At 32.5% G+C, this 21,690-nt stretch overlaps 3 protein-coding genes across 3 annotated transcripts in view; 1 reads left to right on the top strand and 2 right to left on the bottom strand.

The window, feature by feature from the left end:
- LOC127724182 (uncharacterized) overlaps nucleotides 1-244 on the bottom strand; it is a 41,482-nt gene extending 41,238 nt beyond the window's left edge. The window contains exon 1 of the mRNA XM_052231078.1: nucleotides 116-244. The gene's annotated coding sequence lies outside the window, so the exon portion shown is untranslated. The remainder of the gene's footprint in view (nucleotides 1-115) is intronic.
- A 122-nt stretch (nucleotides 245-366) lies between these two features.
- The window catches only part of LOC127724201 (prefoldin subunit 3-like), a 48,825-nt gene continuing 27,501 nt past the window's right edge, over nucleotides 367-21,690 (bottom strand). The window contains exons 5-6 of the mRNA XM_052231100.1: nucleotides 2,379-2,517; nucleotides 367-967 (exon numbers count right to left, since the gene is read on the bottom strand). Coding sequence (XP_052087060.1) covers nucleotides 903-967; nucleotides 2,379-2,517 — 204 coding nt within the window. The 3' untranslated portion in view covers nucleotides 367-902. The remainder of the gene's footprint in view (nucleotides 968-2,378; nucleotides 2,518-21,690) is intronic.
- On the top strand, nucleotides 6,391-8,481 carry LOC127724189 (uncharacterized). Its single transcript, XM_052231089.1, has one exon. It carries the CDS (start codon nucleotides 6,483-6,485, stop codon nucleotides 8,175-8,177), a length of 1,695 nt encoding a protein of 564 aa, XP_052087049.1. The 5' UTR covers nucleotides 6,391-6,482; the 3' UTR covers nucleotides 8,178-8,481.

Raw genomic sequence — 21,690 nt, 5'->3', positions numbered from 1 at the left:
AATCTTCAATGGAAAGTTGTCTCATTTTATCATACCACATCTTCATATTCTTATATTAAACACTTTTTTATAATTTTTTGTAATTTTACAAAATACAACTACATTATTATTTTACCTGAACTTCAGATCAGCGAAATAACAGAAATATCTTTTTTTTAAACACTGATCACTCAAATAAATTACACGACAACACAACTTCGATCAAATGTAGCCAAACTTGACTCTTATGATTATCGATCCTTGTCTACGTGTCACAGATTACTTCTACTTTTAAAATGTTTTATAAGGTATATAATGAACACAATAATTCCACAGCAACTTAGTCTGACCTCTCTCTTCACACTTTATAAACATATCAAAACAATATCATTTTCAGTACTTTTATTTGTGTATTTACAAAAAAGTTTTTTTGTCAATTATAAATATATGTAATAGTACACCACAAATTTTGTTCACATGTATATACTGGTTAAGTCAGTGTCCTAAGCAAAATCACATATTATAAAATAAGTAGGCAGTAAATCTATCTAAACATAAACAAATATTGAACCTGTTGTTTAAGTCAAAATTGATAAATTGTAAAATCTAATTCTAAATGTCTTTTACAGCAGCAATGATTTTATAATTTTTTTTTTTTATCAAATATGTTTTTTTTTTTAAATCTTTGTCATAAACTGTCTCATAACAAAAGATGATCTGAACATTTTAGAATTTGAAGAAAAGAATTGAGAACCTACAGAAATTGAAACTGAGCAAATACAAAAGTTTTTAAATTATCTCCACTTTTCTCCAAACTGTTGATCTCCAATGAATTTCCGCTTGTGTGAGCTGATGTTCCAAATGATAATGCATTGAACACAGTGTAAAAAGCACTATTGCAAACCGGATTTGATGGATTGGTGCTATGATTTGGTAACCTGTAGCGCTTGTCTCCGCTTCACGTCCCAATTATATACCCTAGCCATGTCTGTGATTGGTTAAGGAAATCATACAATATAAAACTCTTGTTAATAAAATAATAAAAAATAAATTGTTGATACAACCACCACCCAAGACTTGTTTGTGTCAAGAACACGGACCAGCTAATAAACAACTACAAATCATGTAATGTACAGTCGTCATTATTGAGAAATGACTCGCCATAACAGGTGTTTTATATTGTTTGGAGTTTTTCATTTTTGGCGATTTCATCTTAAATGCCAAATTAACCAAAATACTACTATTGTCGCTAATCTATTTTACAAATTTAAAGACAGTATCATTGAAGGAACAGAAAATATAAATATATCAATAAGGCAAGAACACCCACTGGGACTTTAGGCCTAGGCATTGCTATCTGTCTTTTCAGTCAGCATAGGGGACACCAAATATATATGTCACTTAGGACATAATACACCATTGGCAATATATTCTTTCCATGTTCAGTGTATCCTAAAATGTTGGTGAAAACCAAAATTTTGCTTATAATTTTAAAATTTCAATTAATAATGAACATATACACTACCTTTAAAGTTGATGTGACCACAACTTCAAAGTAAAACACCTTAACCAAAAACCACCCACAGAAAATATTGATTTCACACTATCACATTCCATATTCAGTAAACTGTGAATTTGGGTCAAAACCATAATTTTATGTTGTTTTTTTTTTTAATTCACACCACAGTGAACATAATTTGTTCCAAGTTTCTAGTTGATGTGACCTCAACTTCTTGGTAAACCAGTTTAACCAAAAATATTTAAACCTGAGAATGTATGGATTTCACTATGAAATCAGGGTTAAAACCATAATTTGACGAATACCGTTAAATTTAAAAGTTTACATGATTATTAACATGTGTACTAAGTTTCAGGTTGAACTGGTTAACTACCTCAACTAAAAACTTGAACCTGATACGGACTGACAAACAGATGAGTTGACTATAGTTGGTGTCATTTTTACACTAACAACATATCTGACACTTTAAAAATTATTTTCAGGACAAAATTCTGAAAATTCTTAAATACATACGCCCTTTTGAAGAACATCAACAATAAAACTTTTAAGAATTAGTTTTTGTCTTATAACTAATTATTGATAATCATATAAATACCTGCACATACCTTGTTTCCAACTTCAGTTTCTGTAAATTCCGAAATGTTTGCCATATTCTTATCACTGGACAAATTGCAAAGCGATAGGTTTCGCAAAAATAAAAACTGACATTTTAATTTTGAACAGTATTATGAGTATGCAGCATTCCATTGAAATTCTGATCATCAATCTTGAATTTTTGTCTATTGTTAAACAATTATGATAAAAAACGCACACAAAAATTTCTGAATTTACAGTTATTCATTAATGGAATTATTATTGATCTATGATTATTTAAGGATACTGACTTCTAATGTAGTGGTTTGATCTCGGATCAGACACAAATCTTCCTCTACTTGTGCTAAACTTTTATTTGCTGCATCAAGGTTTTTATCTAGTAAGCTATTTGCATCATCTAATGTGTATTCTAACATTACATTTGCCTAAAAAAAAAGAAATAATTCATGATATTAGTTCTATCATATCGATATTGTTCAGGTATGCTGTACCTATCATTTAAACTTGTTTATTTATTAAATTCTCCTTATTTTACAAGTTTTATTTGCTGCTGATCTTTATATTTCACATCATCCCAAATTGCTGAAATATTCCAACCAATATTATGTCTTATTAATTTTGTGATTCCCAAAGGTCTAACTATTCCAACCAACATATGTCAAAATGATTTTGTGATTTCTAAAAAAACTTTCAAATCGATTTGGTAACTAATGGAAAATGGTAAGCATAAGTAAAACAGAAATGAACATTTAGGGTTTGACAAACAGTTACATGATACAAGAAGAATGTGTCCATAGTACATGGATGCCCCACTCGCACTATCATTTTCTATATGTTCAGTGGACTGTGAAATTGGTGTCAAAACTCTAATTTGGCATCAAAATTAGAAAGACCATATCACAGGGAACATGTGTACTAAGTTTCAAGTTGATTGGACTTCAACTTCATCAAAAACTACCTTGACCAAAAACTTTAACCAAAAACTTTAATCTGAAGTGGGACAGACGGACGGACGGACGAACCAACTAACAAACAAACGAACGGACGCACAGACCAAAAAACATAATGCCCATAAATGGGGCATAAAAATATTAAGAAATAGTAAGAAAGAAGTTCCAACGTCAAAGGACAATGACAATGCCAATATCATTGACTTAGCATTACTGTTTCTATTAAGGTGACCTTAAAACAAGCTTTAACAATTGTTGAGTCCACCATTACTACCTGAAACAGAATGCCTCAGTCTCACCTTAGTAACTTCATAGAAGCAAAAAAAAAATGAAACTCTTCCTATAAATTCTTCAATTTTTGTTGAGCAAAAGACTTTGATCATATACACAACAAACAGAATGAAAATCAGAGGGCATCACATAGACCTACTAGAAAAAAACTGTAAAGGAAAACTAAGATTGAAATGAGCAATTAAAATGAATGGACTGCATAAAATGAAAGTCCACCACAAATTTGTCTAGAATGAGAAATTACTTTATGAAAAAACTTTCATCAACTCGCAAAAAATATAAAGGGGAAGAGCTTCTAGTGTCCACTGTGACCTGTTTGCATTGTTATTTTCTTGTTTACTTTCAGTATGATTATTTACTGTTATCATTTAATTCAGACAATAATATTATCTTTCTAAAATCTATTTTGAGTAACTTGACCTTCCCTTTGAAATTGACCTATTGATTTCAAAATCAATAGGGATCTTACTCTTATTATATGTGACACAGATAGACTTGGTTTATTAGAGATAAGTTTATTAGTTATTATTGGCTCTCAGATCTGTACCTAAGTGTCCTTTTTGTTGTTAGGGATGAGATATGGATAAATACCCTGCCACGTCCGGTCTGTGTTTATGTTAGAGAGCTCACATACATGTTTAACCCCGCAACATTCTTAATGTTCCTGTCCCAAGTCAGGAGCCTGTAGTTCAGTGGTTGTTGTTGGTTCTTGTCTGTCATATTTGTTTTTTGTTAATTATTTTGTTATAAATTAGGCCGTTAGTTTTCTCAATTGAATTGTTTTATATTTTTCATGTCAAGGCCTTTTATAGCTGACTATACCGTATGGGTTTTTCTCATTGTTAAAGGCCGTACGGTTGCCTTTAATTGCTTACATCCACTTTATTTGAACTTTGGTGTAAGTGGTGGATATTTGTCTCATTGGCAATCATACCCCATCTCCTTATTTTTATAAAGCTGTGACATGAAACTTGATTGATTGATTGGTGTTTAAGCCACTTTCAGCACTATTGGATATTTTGTGGCGATCATTTTATATTGGTGGAGGTAGCAGGAGTGACCAGAAAACGACCCACCTGTGGAAGGAAGACTGACAATCCTGGTCAATTAAGATTGGAGTCGAATGCACCTGCCACTTGCAGGATTAGAACTCCCAACCTCATTATTGACAGACTAGTAATACAGTTGTTTGACTATTTAGACCATTCTGTCACGGAGGCACCATCTCGATTAAATCAAACTAAAAGAATTCCAAGATATATCAAACTTCCAACAACTGAACAAACATATCTTTTAAAAGAAAGTCTATGTAAACATGTTTTATAGTAAACTTAGCCGTTCAAGTATATAAAACATGGTTAACTTTTTTGTTAAATTTGAAGTATCATATAGTTGTACAAAGCAAGCCTTCATTTACTGAAAAGATAAGAATCCCATAAATTGTCATAAAACAATTTTTAACAAGACAAATTTACAAAAATATATTTTTCTCCTTCGAGACATTTAAATTCAATCAAAAGTTAAAAGGCTAGATTAGGCCAATTAAAATTAATTGATAGATTTTCATCCCCGCCCGCCCCTCTGAAATTGTCCCGCCCTGATTTTTTTTATTTTAACAAATTTACGATTTCCGGATTTTGTTCATTTCCGTTACCGGAAACCACTGATAATTTCGTTTCATTCATAACTTCCTGTAGCAAATTTCGGTTTTCGTATTTCTTCGAGTAATTTAACCAAAATGATTAAGTCGAAATATTCTGCTGCTCTATGATGACAGCATTATCTTCTGAGAAAAGAGATTGCTTACGAGAAGGGCATGAAATATTCGGGTTACGAGTGACAGGCGGTGTCCAAGAACGCAAATCGCGGTCAGTGATTAGAAACCTGTGGATTTTTTTTGTTTATACAATGACTTTGTGTCAGGAAATTTGGACTGTGAATGATATCCAAAGCACAAGAATCGTGGAACACATTGCTGCAATAAAAAACATGACTGGGATAAAGAAATTGACACAAGCACGAACTTGTGCGATCTAAGACCATATATTGAGTACAAAAAAGTCGGCCAATGTAATGCTATGTCTTAAAACTTTTCCAGATACACAGGGTTATCTGTACTCAGAGTAAATTTTGAGGTGAAAATGCAGCCATTGTAGTCAAAGGGTCCACACGAACCTTAAAAGCATAAACCATAGTATTTGCAACATAGTTTGAGTTTTTATTTCACTCTGTACTCATAATACTTGTAATGGGCACTACAAAGTACTACTTAGAAAGCAAAATAAATTTGATGTAGGTAGTCTAAAAGAGAACATTTCTCCACCTTTTTGCTATTTACTAAAAAATGGTTTCTAAAGTGGCAATGTAGAACAGTGGTTGCCAATCCGAAACCTTTATTAAGAATTTGAAAATTTATGTAGAATTCCTTATATATACATGATATAAGCTTAATATTACCCTTGCATATGCACAGTCTGATTGAAACCAGCCCCCAATATCTACAAAGGCAAATGGAAAGTAGGGGCTGGTTTTAATCAGACTGGCATATGAAGAACACGTCACAAAAGGGTTTCGGAGGAAATAAAAATTAAAAAATAAAATCCTCCCACCCGCCCCATTTTTTTCAAAAAATTGGATGAAAATCTACTAATTAATTTTAGTTGGCCTTAGAAGAGTGAAGTAGAATAAACCAGACATATCGAATTTTAGGACATCAAAATGGCTTGTTCTCAATTAATCAATACTAATGTGCACCAAGTGTCTGATAAAGTTCTTGCATTAAGTAAACCTAGAATTTTATATGTGTCCTTTTAAATAGGGTTTCCTCAGATCATTTAATATATGCTGAAAAATGAAAAAACTTAAATTTGAGGATAGATCTGCTCTATTCTTTTTCGATAAACCATAGGTGTATAAAGCAATCCTTTTTTTAATAAAAATTTAAAAAATCTTATTATTTGTCATTAAAACTTTTAACAATTTCCAACAAGATCATTTTGTGTATATGCATGATAACACTGAAAAGTGTTATCTCCTTAGAGACTTTTAAATTCTGAATCAGTTTATGGTTAAAAAAAACAAAAAAAAATCGACTAGTTAGCAAAGGGAAGTAGAATAGGGCAGACATATTTTATATCTTAGACTTCAAAATGGCTTTTTCTCAATCAATTCAGAAAGGACAGGCTCCATTGAGCTGTAATTTATGTGAAATTGAGACAAAAATCAGTTCAAAATGCCTAGACTGTGATTTACTAATGTGCATCAAGTGTCGTGATAAAGTTCATCCAAAGTTTAAAAATGCAAAGGACCACAAAATTGTGGATATCAAAGACATCGCACTGTATGCTGAAGAAATGGATTTCAATAGTATTAAATGCCAAGATCACAATGGACAAAATTGTTGCTTGTTTTGTGAGTCATGTGACCATTTAGTTTGTCCTCTCTGCATCTCAAAGACACACAATGGACATGGCTTAATAGAGATAAGTAAAAGCTATGAAACTAAACTACATTGGCTGAAACAAGCACAAGTCAAAGTTCAATCAAACTTGCAAAAATTGAACAAATATGATGCGAAAATAGAAGAGATGCAAAAATCTGGAAAAGAACAGAGCAAAGACACAAAGGAGAAAATTCAAGCTCAAAATAAAGCTCTGAAAACAGCAGTTGATGAATTCACAGAGAGAATGGAAACACAACTGGAGCACAAAATTAGTCTTCATCAGAAATCCATTGAAAAAGAACGAATTACAACACAGCAATCAAAAAAGAAAGTTGAAGATCAAAGGTCTAAATTAGAAAACATTATCAATGCTAAGGATGCCGCTGAAGTATTAAAATGCAGAGATGAACTTCAACAGTCAACCTCTGGAGAAATGGAACTACCTGAGCTAAACATAAACCTTGTCCCAATATTTTGTCCAGGTGAATTAACTCATGAAGTTTTTGGCTCTCTACAAAACAACATCTCAATGAAAATGACTATTTCTGAACAATTTGTTATTGAAGTACCCAGGATTGACAAGATATCAGTTTGCTGTGATGATTCCATATTCATCAGTTGTCAGAATAAGCCAGGTTTATTAAATAAAGTAAAACCTGAACAAGGAAATCTGAAGGATATACACAGGATAGAAAAACAAGTATTTGACATGACCGTTACTCAATCACAAGACATTCTTATATCAACTGGTTACTCAACACTTCAACTAGTTAATGACAAAACTGGTAAAATCACTAGTACAAAATACAGTGTTGCTCCATTACTTACTGTAGGTGTTCATGTGACTAATAGTAACAAAGTCATAGTAGGAGCTATTTCAGACTGGTCACCTACACCAGCAAGAAGCTGCGTCATAACCATGAATGCAACAGGAGAACATGAAACTATATATGAATATGACAAAATTGATAAACCCATCATCAATTTTCCTTGGAGAATAATAAGTACAAGTAATGGCAGGATATGCATTTTGGACAGACTTTCAAATGACTTTAATGGCCAAGTTGTGGTGTTTAATGAAGGAGAAGTCATTCAAGTCTATAAAGGACAGTCAAAAATCAATAGCCCTGATAAACCATTTAAACCCACCAATTTTGCAGTTACACCATTAGACAATATTATAATAACAAACTTGAATATGGGTATTTTTCACATTCTGAATAGTTCAGGACACTACATTACCCACTATGATACAACAGACATAGGTATCGTCCATCCGTATTCCCTAGGTTTCAGCACAACAGGACTTCTCTATATAGGATCAACAACAAGAAAAGGATCAAATGATAAAGCTAAACTATACATAGTGGACATATCTGAAAACTTATATAACACTGGATGAAATCATTAAGCTAAAATGTACATAGTGAACATATCTAATTACAAGAGAGCACTGGATAAACTGATTAAGCTATTAAAACTCTACATAGTGAACCTTTCTGAATATAACAGACACAATTATAAGGCGGACCTATACATACTGAACATAATGAATACTTAGAGAGAACACAAGATAAAATGATAAAAAATTAAACTATAAATAATGAACACGTCCAAATACTAGAGAACACAGGATTAAAATATAATATTAAACTATACATAGTGAAGATATATCTCAATACAGAGAACAACAATAGATCAAACAACTAGAGGCTCTAAAGAGCCTGTGTCGCTCACCTTGGTCTATGTGCATATTAAACAAAGGACACAGATGGATTCATGACAAAATTGTGTTTTGGTGATGGTGATGTGTTTGTAGATCTTACTTTACTGAACATTCTTGCTCCTTACTACTATCTCTATCTATAATGAACTTGGCCCGGTAATTACAGTGGAAAATACTTTGTAAAAATTTACAAAAATTTACAAAATTTATGAAAATTGTAAAAAAATGACTATAAAGGGCAATAACTCCTTAAGGGGTCAATTGACAATTTTGGTCATGTTGCCTTATTTGTAGATCTAACTTTGCTGTACATTATTGCTGTTTACAGTTTATCTCTATCTATAATAATATTCAAGATAATAACCAAAAGCTGCAAAATTTTCTTAAAATTACCAATTCAGGGGCAGCAACCCAACAACGTGTTGCCTGATTGGTCTGAAAATTTCAGGGCAGATAGATCTTGACCTAATGAACAATTTTATTCTCATCAGATTTGCTCTAAATGCTTTGGTTTCAGAGATATGAGCCAAAAACTGCATTTTACCCTATGTACTATTTTTTAGCCATGTCAGCCATCTTGGTTCGCGAGCAGGGTCATCAGACACATTTTTTAAACTAGATACCCTAATGATGATTGTGGACAAGTTTGGTTAAATTTGTCTTAGTAGTTTCAGAGGAGAAGATTTTTGTAAAAAATTACAAAAATTTACGAAAAATGGTTAAAAATTGACTATAAAGGGCAATAACTCCTTAAGGGGTCAACTGACCATTTTGGTCATGTTGACTTATTTGTAGATCTTACTTTGTTGAACATTATTGCTGTTTACAGTTTATCTCTATCTATAATAATATTCAAGATAATAACCAAAAACGGCAAAATTTCCTTAAAATTACCAATTCAGGGGCAGCAACCCAACAACGGGTTGCCTGATTGGTCTGAAAATTTCAGGGCAGATAGATCTTGACCTAATGAAAAATTTTATACTCATCAGATTTGCTCTAAATGCTTTGGTTTCAGAGATATGAGCCCAAAACTGCATTTTACCCTATGTACTATTTTTTAGCCATGTCGGCCATCTTGGTTTGCGGGCGGGGTCATCGGACACATTTTTTAAACTAAATACTCTAATGATGATTGTGGACAAGTTTGGTTAAATTTGTCTTAGTAGTTTCAGAGGAGAAGATTTTTGTAAAAGATTACAAAAATTTACGAAAAATGGTTAAAAATTGACTATAAAGGGCAATAACTCCTTAAGGGGTCAACTGACCATTTTGGTCATGTTGACTTATTTGTAGATCTTACTTTGCTGAACATTATTGCTGTTTACAGTTTATCTCTATCTATAATAATATTCAAGATAATAACCAAAAACTGCAGAATTTCCTTAAAATTACCAATTCAGGGGCAGCAACCCAACAACGGGTTGTCCGATTCATCTGAAAATTTCAGGGCAGATAGATCTTGACCTGATAAACAATTTTACCCTTTGTCAGATTTGCTCTAAATGCTTTGGTTTCAGAGATATATGCCAAAATCTACATTTTACCCCTATGTTCTATTTTTAGCCATGGCGGCCATCTTGGTTGGTTTGCCGGGTCACCGGACACATTTTTTAAACTAGATACCCCAATGATGATTGTGGCCAAGTTTGGTCAAATTTGGCCCAGTAGTTTCAGAGGAGAAGATTTTTGTAAAAGTTTACGGTTGACGGACGACGGACGACGGACGCAAAGTGATGAGAAAAGCTCACTTGACCCTTCAGGTCAGGTGAGCTAAAAAACAAAATTATTGATAGAGGAAATGTCTAAATACTAGAGTATGCTGTAGTTGTTTTTGTAAATAATATATATTTCAAAATTAATAATTTTGTAACTAATTTTGTTCACAGGCACCCTCCACCTTACAAGATAACTGTAGTTGTTAAACATAATTTGATTAATTGTTGTCTGCTTAAAGGCATGAACAGAAAATGCAGTATAATCATAATTCAAACAAAATATTAAGGTGGTTTAGATTTAAAAATAAAACTGCTTTAACCCCATCAATATCCATATGTCAGTCCCAAGCCCTGAACCAGGTTTGCAGCTGTCTTTTGTTAAATAATGTGTTCATATCATTTAGGGAATTTGTTATTGGTTGCAGATTTTTTTATAGTCCATCTTTATTTTTTCACAGATTTTCTATACACAGGAGGATTCAAAGCTTGTTAAGACACTTGACTATTGAACTTTGGTAGTCTTTAGTGTTTGATTGTTGTATACCCAACATAAGATTAGACACAGATTAGACACACAAATTGCAAGTTTAAAATGTCACAGGGAAAAAAATGTTGGCTTTTTACACTAAACATACATTTGAGTCGTAGGAAGTCTGAGGCCTCATCACTCTGTAAATATTAACTCTACAAAATGGATTGGATCATAGACTTAAATTGCTGGGTTTAAAAACATGTTTGCAATAGAGAAGGATCTATAAAGCCTTTCTAAATATATCAAAATATATGAAATTGGAAGGATCGTTTGTTTAAACAACTCAATTATGGAAGGTGTACAACTTCAATAGGTATTCAAACATTTTGTGAAGTTTAAAGGATCTAGTTTGAAAACTGCAGGTGATGATTACACAAAACTGGTACTTCATTTTGAAAAATTTTATGAAAAAATTAGTACCCAAATCTAACAACATAGAAAAATCTGAAACAATTCCATAATATCACAGGGACTTCAACTTCTAAGTGGATCTCCATTTGTTTTTGTCTATAACAACATATAAAATATCCAAACTTCCAATAAAAATTGTTGATTATAGGATAAAAACAATACTTGGATGATATTTAAAAAGAGAAATAAATACATACAGACCACACTCAGTACAAAAAGACATTTAATTTCTATATTTACATAAATTATATAATGTTGTTCAAAGATGAAGAAAAATTTGATAAATCCCTTTTACAGTTCATCAATTCTTTTTTCCCTGTCTCTACATTTATTCAACTCTTTCCTCCCCTCCCAAGTTTTATTTCCAGCTCATTTTGGTGAATAGTCATTCGGCATTTCTGAAATACTCAACCCAACATAATACTTTCTAAAGGTCTTTAAAAAAAGGATTCATAGGGCACACAGAGATATGTCTCGCCTATCTGTTATTTTGATAATGCAAATGTTGAAATTAAAATAGCAATACTTTAACATGTATGCAAATATTCAAAGTCAATGAACCATGACTGAAGGTACAGGGCTAAAAAATCTCCATGGAAATGAGATGTGCCAATGCTAATACAACTGCAAACCAAATACAATTGACTTTTCATAAGTTGTTCCCTTTAAACAAACCTAAACACAAACATTAACTTGTAAACTATGTAAAAGTTTTAAAGTCAATGCACCATAATTAGGGGGTGGGGTTATATAATCTCCATGGAAATGAAACTTGCAAATGTATTTACCGAATATCATTGTCTTAACATAAGTGGTTCATCTTAAATTGACCTAATCACAAACTAATACATGTAAACTAAGCAAAAGTTTCAAAGTCAATAGACCATGACTGAGGGGTAAGGACCAAATATTCTCCATGGAAATGAGATGTGCTTATGCTTATACAACTGCATATCAAATATCATTGACCTACAACTAACAATTCCCCTTAAACTGACCTAATCACAAACTAATACATGTAAACTAAGCAAAGTTTCAAAGTAAATGGACCATGAATGAGGGGGCGGGGCCAAATAATCTCCATGGAAATGAGATATGCCAATGCTTATACAACTGCATATCAAATATCATTGACCTACTACTAGTGGTTCCCCATAAACTGACCTAATCACAAACTAATACATGTAAACTAAGCAAAGTTTCAAAATCAATAGACCTTGACTGAGAGGGCGGGGCCTAATAATCTCCATGGTAATGAAATGTGCCAATGCTAATACAACTGCATACCAAATATCATTGACCTAACACTAGTGGTTCACCATGATCTAGACCTAATCACAAACTAATACATTGATGATGCCGCCACCGTCACCGACGCCGGAAACAGCATACCTATGTCTCGCTGTCAAGGCGAGACAACAAAGAAAAACGATGCACAAAGAAAGGTTAAGGGGCTAGTGAATTCAAGTAAAATACAGCATGTAGTACTAGGATACAGAACTCTTACTGCTGTTCTTCATCTTGGCATCTGAAAGCTCTTTAAAGATAATCTGCAAAGTTCACACCTTACTGAAAAGCCAAAATGGTGCAAGCCCCAATTACAGCAGTATTCTTTGGTATCTACTGATAACAACAGCTACATATGTTATTGAACAATGCCAAAGAAACACTTGCAGTGAAATCAATGATTTTGATACATAACTGGTTGAGCCTTTCTACAAATTCTATTATTCACTTCCCACCAAAAGACTTATTATTGCAACCAAAAATCAATGGGAATCATCAAGAACTTGTAAAAATACTTGAAAGAAAGTAAGATCGAAATGGCCAATTAAAACTGATGGACTGCATAAATAAACTGTACACTACAAATTTGCCTAAAATGACAAAATTTTATCATGAACATACAATTATAGGTGGATTAAGTAAACAAAAAAGAAAACAGACTGAAAGTGCTCATATGAAGTAAAATGTTAAATAAATTGTTGACACAGAGATATGTCTCGCCTATCGGCATAAAATTCAGAAAAAGACAATCTGATGGACAGCAACATTGCCTATTAATTCAGTCACTGGACCATGATCTAGTGGGCAGGGCCTGAACATGGTCAACAAACTGAGATGTACAGACAGTAATGTAACTTTATAGAAAATAACATTGTTTATTGTACATAGTTCCTATCAATATAACTTAAGCAGAAAACTTAACATTGAAAATTTCTAATTAATTCAAAGTCACTGGACCATGACAAAGGGGCAGGGCCTCGAAATAGTCATCAAACTGATATGAACTGATAATAATGCAACTTCATACAAAATATCATTGATCTATCACAAGTAGATCCTATCAAACTAACTAAAGCAGAATATCTAACATTGAAAATTGGTAATTAATTCAAAGTCACTGGACCATGTCCTAGGGGGCAGGACCTCAAAATAGTCATCACACTGATATGAACTGATAGTAATGCTACTTCATACAAAGTATCATTGATCTATCACCAGTAGATCCTATCAAACTAACTTAAGCAGAAAACTTAACATTGAAAATTGCCAATAAATTCAAAGTCACTGGACCATGTCCTAGGGGGCAGGGACTCGAAATAGTCGTCAAACTGATATGTACTGATAGTATTGCAACTTCATAGTAAATATCAATGATCAATCACAAGTAGTTCCTATCAAACTAACTTAAGCAGAAAACTTAACAATTGTTGATGCTGGAGCCGTCGCCAGAAAAGCAATCTCTATGTCTCACTTTCCACAACTTTTGTCCCGGGCGAGACAAAAAAGGATCAAAATTAGTTTTGTGGGTAACCATTGGCATACAACTCTTTCTTATAGGTCTCAGTAGTTTTTAGGTGAATTCTTTCCAATCAATATGTATCAAATGTCCTTCACCTGTATATGATGTTATACACAATTTAAACCATTACCAACAAGATCAATTTAGGTAACAGATAAAGAATTTTAAATTCAATTTATAGTAGAGAAGAGACCAGAAAAGAAAAGTAGAATAGGGCAGCTATATCTGATTTTTTTGGACATCAAAATGACATTTTCTCAATCAAGTGGAAAAGGACAGGCTCCAGTAAGCTGTAATTTCAGGCCTCGACAATAACGCTTGTCCGATTGTCCGGTACCAGAGGAAAAAAAGATCGGACAAGTAAAAGCTATATCAAGCTTGTCCGACGGGACAAGTAAAATTATTCTGCAGAAAATAAATTTAATCCAACTTTGATGAACAAAGTAATTATAAACAAAAAACAAGAAAAGAAGATAAAAACTAGAGGCTCTAAAGAGCCTGTGTCGCTCACCTTGGTATATGTGCATATTAAACAAAGGACAAAGATGGATTCATGACAAAATTGTGTTTTGGTGATGGTGATGTGTTTGTAGATCTTACTTTACTGAACATTCTTGCTGCTTACAATTATCTCTATCTATAATGAACTTGGCCCAGTAGTTATAGTGGAAAATGTTTTGTAAAAATTTACAAAAATTTACAAAATTTATGAAAAAATTGTAAAAAATTGACTATTAAGGGCAATAACTCCTTAAGTATCAATTGACAATTTTGGTCATGTTGACTTATTTGTAGATCTTACTTTGCTGTACATTATTGCTGTTTGCAGTTTATCTCTATCTATAATAATATTCAAGATAAAAACCAAAAGCTGCAAAATTTTCTTAAAATTACCCATTCAGGGGCAGCAACCCAACAACGTGTTGCCTGATTGGTCTGAAAATTTCAGGGCAGATAGATCTTGACCTGATAATCAGTTTTACCCAATGTCAGATTTACTCTAAATGCTTTGGTTTCAGAGATATAAGCCAAAATCTACATTTTACCCCTATGTTCTATTTTTAGCCATGTCGGCCATCTTGGTTCACGGGCGGGGTCATCAGACACATTTTTTAAACTATATACCCTAATGATGATTGTGTAAAAGTTTGGTTAAATTTGTCTTAGTAGTTTCAGAGGAGAAGATTTTTGTAAAAGATTACAAAAATTTACAAAAATGGTTAAAAATTGACTATAAAGGGCAATAACTCCTTAAGGGGTCAACTGACCATTTTGGTCATGTTGACTTAATTGTAGATCTTACTCTGCTGAACATTATTGCTGTTTACAGTTTATCTCTATCTATAATAATATTCAAGATAATAACCAAAAACGGCAAAATTTCCTTAAAATTACCAATTCAGGGGCAGCAACCCAACAACGGGTTGTCAGATTCATCTGAAAATTTCAGGGCAGATAGATCTTGACCTGATAAACAATTTTACCCCCTGTCAGATTTGCTCTAAATGCTTTGGTTTCAGAGATATAAGCCAAAATCTACATTTTACCCCTATGTTCTATTTTTAGCCATGGCGGCCATCTTGATTGGTTGACCGGTTCACCGGACACATTTTTTAAACTAGATACCCCAATGATGATTGTGACCAAGTTTGGTTAAATTTGACCCAGTAGTTTCAGAGGAGAAGATTTTTGTAAAAGTTTACGGACGACGGACGACGGACGCAGGACGACGGACGCAGGACGACGGACGCAAAGTGATGAGAAAAGCTCACTTGACCTTTCAGGTCAGGTGAGCTAACAAGTATTAATTTGACATGTTTACTTGCAAACCGATAATTTTAAACTGTTTTTTTTGTCAGGTACTTTTTAATAGGTAAAAGGCATATTATTCTTGGAAACCAGTTCTACTGATCCGAATCAGGATGCGCTTTGTGGAAAAGGTAACTTTACAAGACAGTTCTCACCAGCTGGGAAACGATTCGGCTCCCAAGTTTAATAGACAGTTTGACACCGTAGGAGACATATTTAATAGACATGATTAATAGACAGTTTGGCAACGCAGGAGACAATTCGGGACCAAGACAAATCAGTACCTCGTTTTCCTACCTTATTCTGTTGCTTTATAATAAATACCATACCGGTAATTTTTTTAACAAAAATATTTTTTAAATAAAAATGAAGAAATTATTTATCATAAAATTCACAAAATCATATTTGATCATATGTAGAAAGAAACAATACTTGCAATACGGTGACCTATAGTTGTAAATTTCTGTGTCATTTGGTCTCTTGCAGAGAGTTGTCTCATTGGCAATCATACATCATCTTCTATTTTTTATTGATTGCATTTGAATAATATTTTTTCAACTTAAACAACCAGGATACAAATCCAATGAGTGTACATTGACAGGCCTATCAGACGGTGCCTCATGTGCAGAGTCTGATGAGACTTTGGCATTGATGAAAACTAGAACCTAAGCCCTGTGACATGACTAGATTCATTTGTTCTGACTCATATTTTTGAAAAGTATTTCAAAAGATATAAATCAAAATCTGTTCTATTGTTTTTATTCATTTTGTTCCTTGAATCAACTTAAAATGCAAAAAAGATTATTATTAAGATTTTTTTTGGACAAGACACAATTTCATTCGGACAAGTAAGTTTTGGGTTGTACTTGTCCTACTGGACAAGTTGAAAAAAAAGTTATTGTAGAGGCCTGAATTTATGTGAAATAGAGACAAAAAACACTAATCTGAAAGAGAACAGTACAAAGACACAAAGTATGATATTCAAACACAAAATAAAGCTCTGAAAACAGCAGCTGATCAATTCACTGATAATACTGAAAAAGGAATTGCAGCAAGTAAAATGAATCTTTACCAGAAATCAACTGAAGAAGAAAAGAAAAAGAAAAAACGAAATAAATCAACTAAAAAAGAAAGCTTTAGATCAAATGTCTACTTTAAAAGACATGTTCACTGCTTCAGATTCTGCTAAAGTGTTCAACTGCAGCAATGCACTTGTAGAGTGAACTACTGAAGAAATGGAACTACTTGAGCCGCACACTAACAATATCCCAACATTTTGTCCAAGGGAAATAACTCAAAGAGGTTTTTGGCTCTCTACAAAACAAAACTTCAATGAAAATGACTATTGCTGGACAATTTCTTACTGGCATACCAAGGATTGACAATATATCAGTTTGCTCAGATGATTCCATATGGATCTGTTCCAGTGATAAGCCTGGTATTTTAAATAAAGTAAAACCTGAAAAGGTACACAGGATAGAAATACAAGTATTTGACATGACAATTACTCAATCTGCAGACTTTCTTTTGTCTACTGGTGAATCCACACTTCAACTAGTAAATGACAAAACTGGCAAAATAACAGATACTATTCATAATGTTTATCCCTTACTTACAGTTAGTGTCCATATAACTTTAAGTAACAAAGTCAAAGTAGGAGCTGCTTCAGAAAGGTCAGATAATCCAAGAAGAAGCTGCATCATAATTAACACAATGGGAGAACATGAAACTAAATATGAATATGACAAGCCAAGCACAATAAATCAATCATGAATTTATCATGGAAAATAAAAAGTATTAGCAATGGCAATATCTGTTTTAGACCGACTTTCTACTGACATTTATGGCAAAATTGTGGTATTAAATCCAAATGGTGATGTCATTCAAATCTATAGAGGACATACAAAGATCAACATTCCTGACAACAATTCAGACCATGTGATCTTGCAGTTACAACCTTAGACAAAATTATTATTAAAAACAAAGGAATATCTACAAGTGAGAGGTTTAGCCCTATAAAACCAGGTTCAATCCACCATTTTCTGCATTTGAAAATGCCTGTACCAAGTCAGGAATATGACAGATGTTGTCCATTCGTTTGATGTGTTTTGTCATTTGATTTTGCCATGTGATTAGGGACTTTCCGATTGAATTTTCCTCTGAGTTCAGTATTTTTGTTATTTTACTTTTTTCTATACTCCACATTTTGGATTATATAGGACACTATATAACCCCCTTTAATACAACAGACATTGGAATCATCAATCCATTCACCCTATGTTTCAGCACAACAGGACTTCACTATATAGGATCAACAACAAGAAAAGGATCAAATGATAAAGCTACACTATACGTAGTGGACATATCTGAATACTGAGCTAGAGAACACTGAATCATTGATAAACTAAATTATACATAGTGAACATATCTGAATACTATAGAACACTTCATCAGATATTAAAGCTTAAATATGTATAAATATTGTAAAATATCTAAATACTAGAGAACATCAACCTTTTGCACAAAATGAGATAAACATATTGTTGTTTTTGGAAATATCAAAAATTTCATTTATTATAATTTTGTAAGCAATTTTGTACACACTGAACCTCACAACCATACAAGATAAGGCATAAACATGATAAAGGGAATCTAAAAAAAAATTATTTGATTGATTTTTGTTTAATAACCAGTTATAGGTATTTCTTGAGTATTAAGGATAGGGGGCACATCAGCTTTGATTAACTAAACTAGTCTGGTTATAAGTAGAACAGAAAGGAAAACTTTTACAAATAACTTGAATGAAAAAATAATAGGTACTTTTAGAGGCACATACTCTATACTGAATCCACATACAAAGTATTGTTGACTTGCAATAATTACTGTATAAGGATCAGTCAAATCATCCTTAAAAATTCACATTCTGAAGATCATAAAAAACATTTTATTAAAATAAAGTATGTCAATAAAGGTTTTGATTTTGTAAATATTGCCGGTATTTTTAACGACCATTCTGTTAAAGAACAAATTCCTGGATATTTTGATAATACTGAACTCCCTCTTATTTGTTATATTTACAAGAAATCTACCCGGAAATTTGTGTTTAATTATAGCCAAGTCTGTAAAGATGTAAATATCAGTGAAAATACACCTACGTCATGTAATTGTAGTAATTCCGAATACACTTATGGCCCCATTTCCCATGTTATAACAGGAGACCTTAACATCGTTCGCGACCGAGAGTTAAAATCATTCCTCAGTAAAGGACCTAAATATCGCCCCCCGTCAATTATTAATTGGAATGAGTGTCGTAATATCATCCACGACTCACTTCGTGCTTACTGTTTGAAATGGATAAAACGGGAAAAAGCTGACAAAAAATCTTTGGACTCTTTTTTTAATTCAGTAATGAACATAGTTGATATACGTATACAACATTTTAAAGAACATTTTACTCTTAACAACAACCATAAAAATCCTATTTCTCGTATCAAACATAAACTAAAAGAACTAGCCAAGGAATTTGTTTTTGTCCCGGCTGATAAAGCTGCTAATAATATCATTATAGTTTGACGTAAATTTTACATTGAGGTTCTGCAAAAGGAAATCACCAATTCACCAACATTCCAACTGACTTCATTTTCAGAAAACGATATCTGTAACAAACATAAACTATTAGCTACTTCTTTACAAGCAGAACCAAATACAATGAAAGTCCCAACTATGTACTGGCTTCCGAAGCTACACAAATCACCTTACAAATATAGATTTATTTCGTCTTCAAGTCATTCGGCTTAGCCACAATCAGATGTACATTTTGTGTTTCACGTGAAGTCAAAAATGAAGATCACATCAGGCAAAAACCCTTTTGATATTTTGGTACAGAAATGGTTTAAATTATGAAAAATGGCCGTCATAAGGCTAACACTTGAAGCATTTATATAATTACATGCAGTTTTGGGAAGAAATATTTAATATTTTTATTAAATAAATGGTGTTTTAAAACTGTCTAATTTTCTTTAATGGTTGCCTTAAAGACATGGTCACCAGTTTCAATTTTTTGGCCAATCACAAAGACAACTAAATATGTTTAGAATTATTGAATATCAAACATTTTAATCGAAAAAAAAATGACAAGAACATGTTTAACTCACAATTATTTCAAACAACAGTAGCTTTCTTTGATCATTACTCTGATCTGATCAAACTATTTCTAAAATAATCTATTAATAACAAAACTTCAAAAAATAAAATGCTTCGCTGGGGCGCAGCTTGATACGACCGCAGAGGTCGAACCCTGAACAGTTGGGGCAAGTATGGACACAACATTCAAGCTTGATACAGCTCTGAATTTGGATTGTTATTAAATATTTGACACAGCATAGGTTTCTGACACAGAAAGAATGTGGTCTAAGAACTTGAATTTTTTTAATTTACCTATTATGGTCCAATGTCCAAAATCAAAATACATGGTTAGATTCAGCATATCAAAGAACCCCATATATTCAATTTTTGTTAAAATCAAACAAAGTTTAATTTTGGACCCCAACTTGGACAAACTTGAAAACTGGGCCCATAATCAAAAATCTAAACACATGTTTAGATTCAGCATATCAAAGAACCCCAAGAATTCAATTTTTGCTAAAATCAAACTAAGTTTAATTTTGGACCCTTTGGACCTTAATGTAGACCAATTTAAAAAACGGGACTTAAAATTAAAATCTAAATACAGGGTTAGATTTGGAATATCAAAGAACCCCAATAATTCAATTTTTGATGAAATCAAACAAAGTTTAATTTTGGACCCTTTTGACCTCAATATAAACCAATTTGATAGCGGGCCCACAAATAAAAAATCTAAATTCATGGTTAGATTCAGCATATCAAAGAACCCCATATATTCAATTTTTGTTGAAATCAAAAAAAGTTTAATTTTGGACCCCAACTTGGACAAACTTGAAAACTGGGCCCATAATCAAAAATCTAAACACATGTTTAGATTCAGCATATCAAAGAACCCCAAGAATTCAATTTTTGCTAAAATCAAACTAAGTTTAATTTTGGACCCTTTGGACCTTAATGTAGACCAATTTAAAAAACGGGACCTAAAATTAAAAATCTAAATACACGGTTAGATTTGGAATATCAAAGAACCCCAATAATTCAATTTTTGATGAAATCAAACAAAGTTTAATTTTGGACCCTTTTGACCTCAATATGAACCAATTTGATAGGGGGGCCCACAAATAAAAAAATCTAAATACATGGTTAGATTCAGCATATCAAAGAACCTCATATATTCAATTTTTGTGGAAATCAAACAAAGTTTAATTTTGGACCCCAATTTGGACCAACTTGAAAACTGGGCCCATAATCAAAAATCTAAATACATGTTTAGATTCAGCATATCAAAGAACCCCATATATTCAATTTTTGTTGAAATCAAACAAAGTTTAAATACTGGACCCTATCTTGCACCAACTTGAAAACTGGGCCCATAATCAAAAAACTAAACACATGTTTAGATTCAGCATATCAAAGAACCCCAAGAATTCAATTTTTGCTAAAATCAAACTAAGTTTAATTTTGGACCCTTTGGACCTTAATGTAGACCAAATTAAAAAACAGGACCCAAAATTAAAAATCTAAATACACGGTTAGATTTGGAATATCAAAGAACCCAAATAATTCAATTTTAGATGAAATCAAACAAAGTTTAATTTTGGACCCTTTTGACCTCAATATGAACCAATTTGATAACGGGGTCCACAAATAAAAAATCTAAATACATGGTTAGATTCAGCATATCAAAGAACCCCATATATTAAATTTTTGTTGAAATCAAACAAAGTTTAATTTTGGACCCTTTGGACCTTAATGTAGACCAATTTGAAAACTGGACCCAAAATTAAA

The sequence above is a fragment of the Mytilus californianus genome, unplaced genomic scaffold, assembly GCF_021869535.1.
Source record: "Mytilus californianus isolate M0D057914Y unplaced genomic scaffold, xbMytCali1.0.p SCAF_14, whole genome shotgun sequence".
NCBI classification, from domain to species: Eukaryota; Metazoa; Mollusca; class Bivalvia; order Mytilida; family Mytilidae; genus Mytilus; species Mytilus californianus.
This window is presented reverse-complemented; position numbering and strand designations above follow the sequence as displayed.

Coding starts and splice junctions, on each gene's coding strand:
- LOC127724189 (XM_052231089.1), top strand. CDS start 6,483: ATGGCTTTTTCTCAATCAATTCAGAAAGGACAGGCTCCATTGAGCTGT.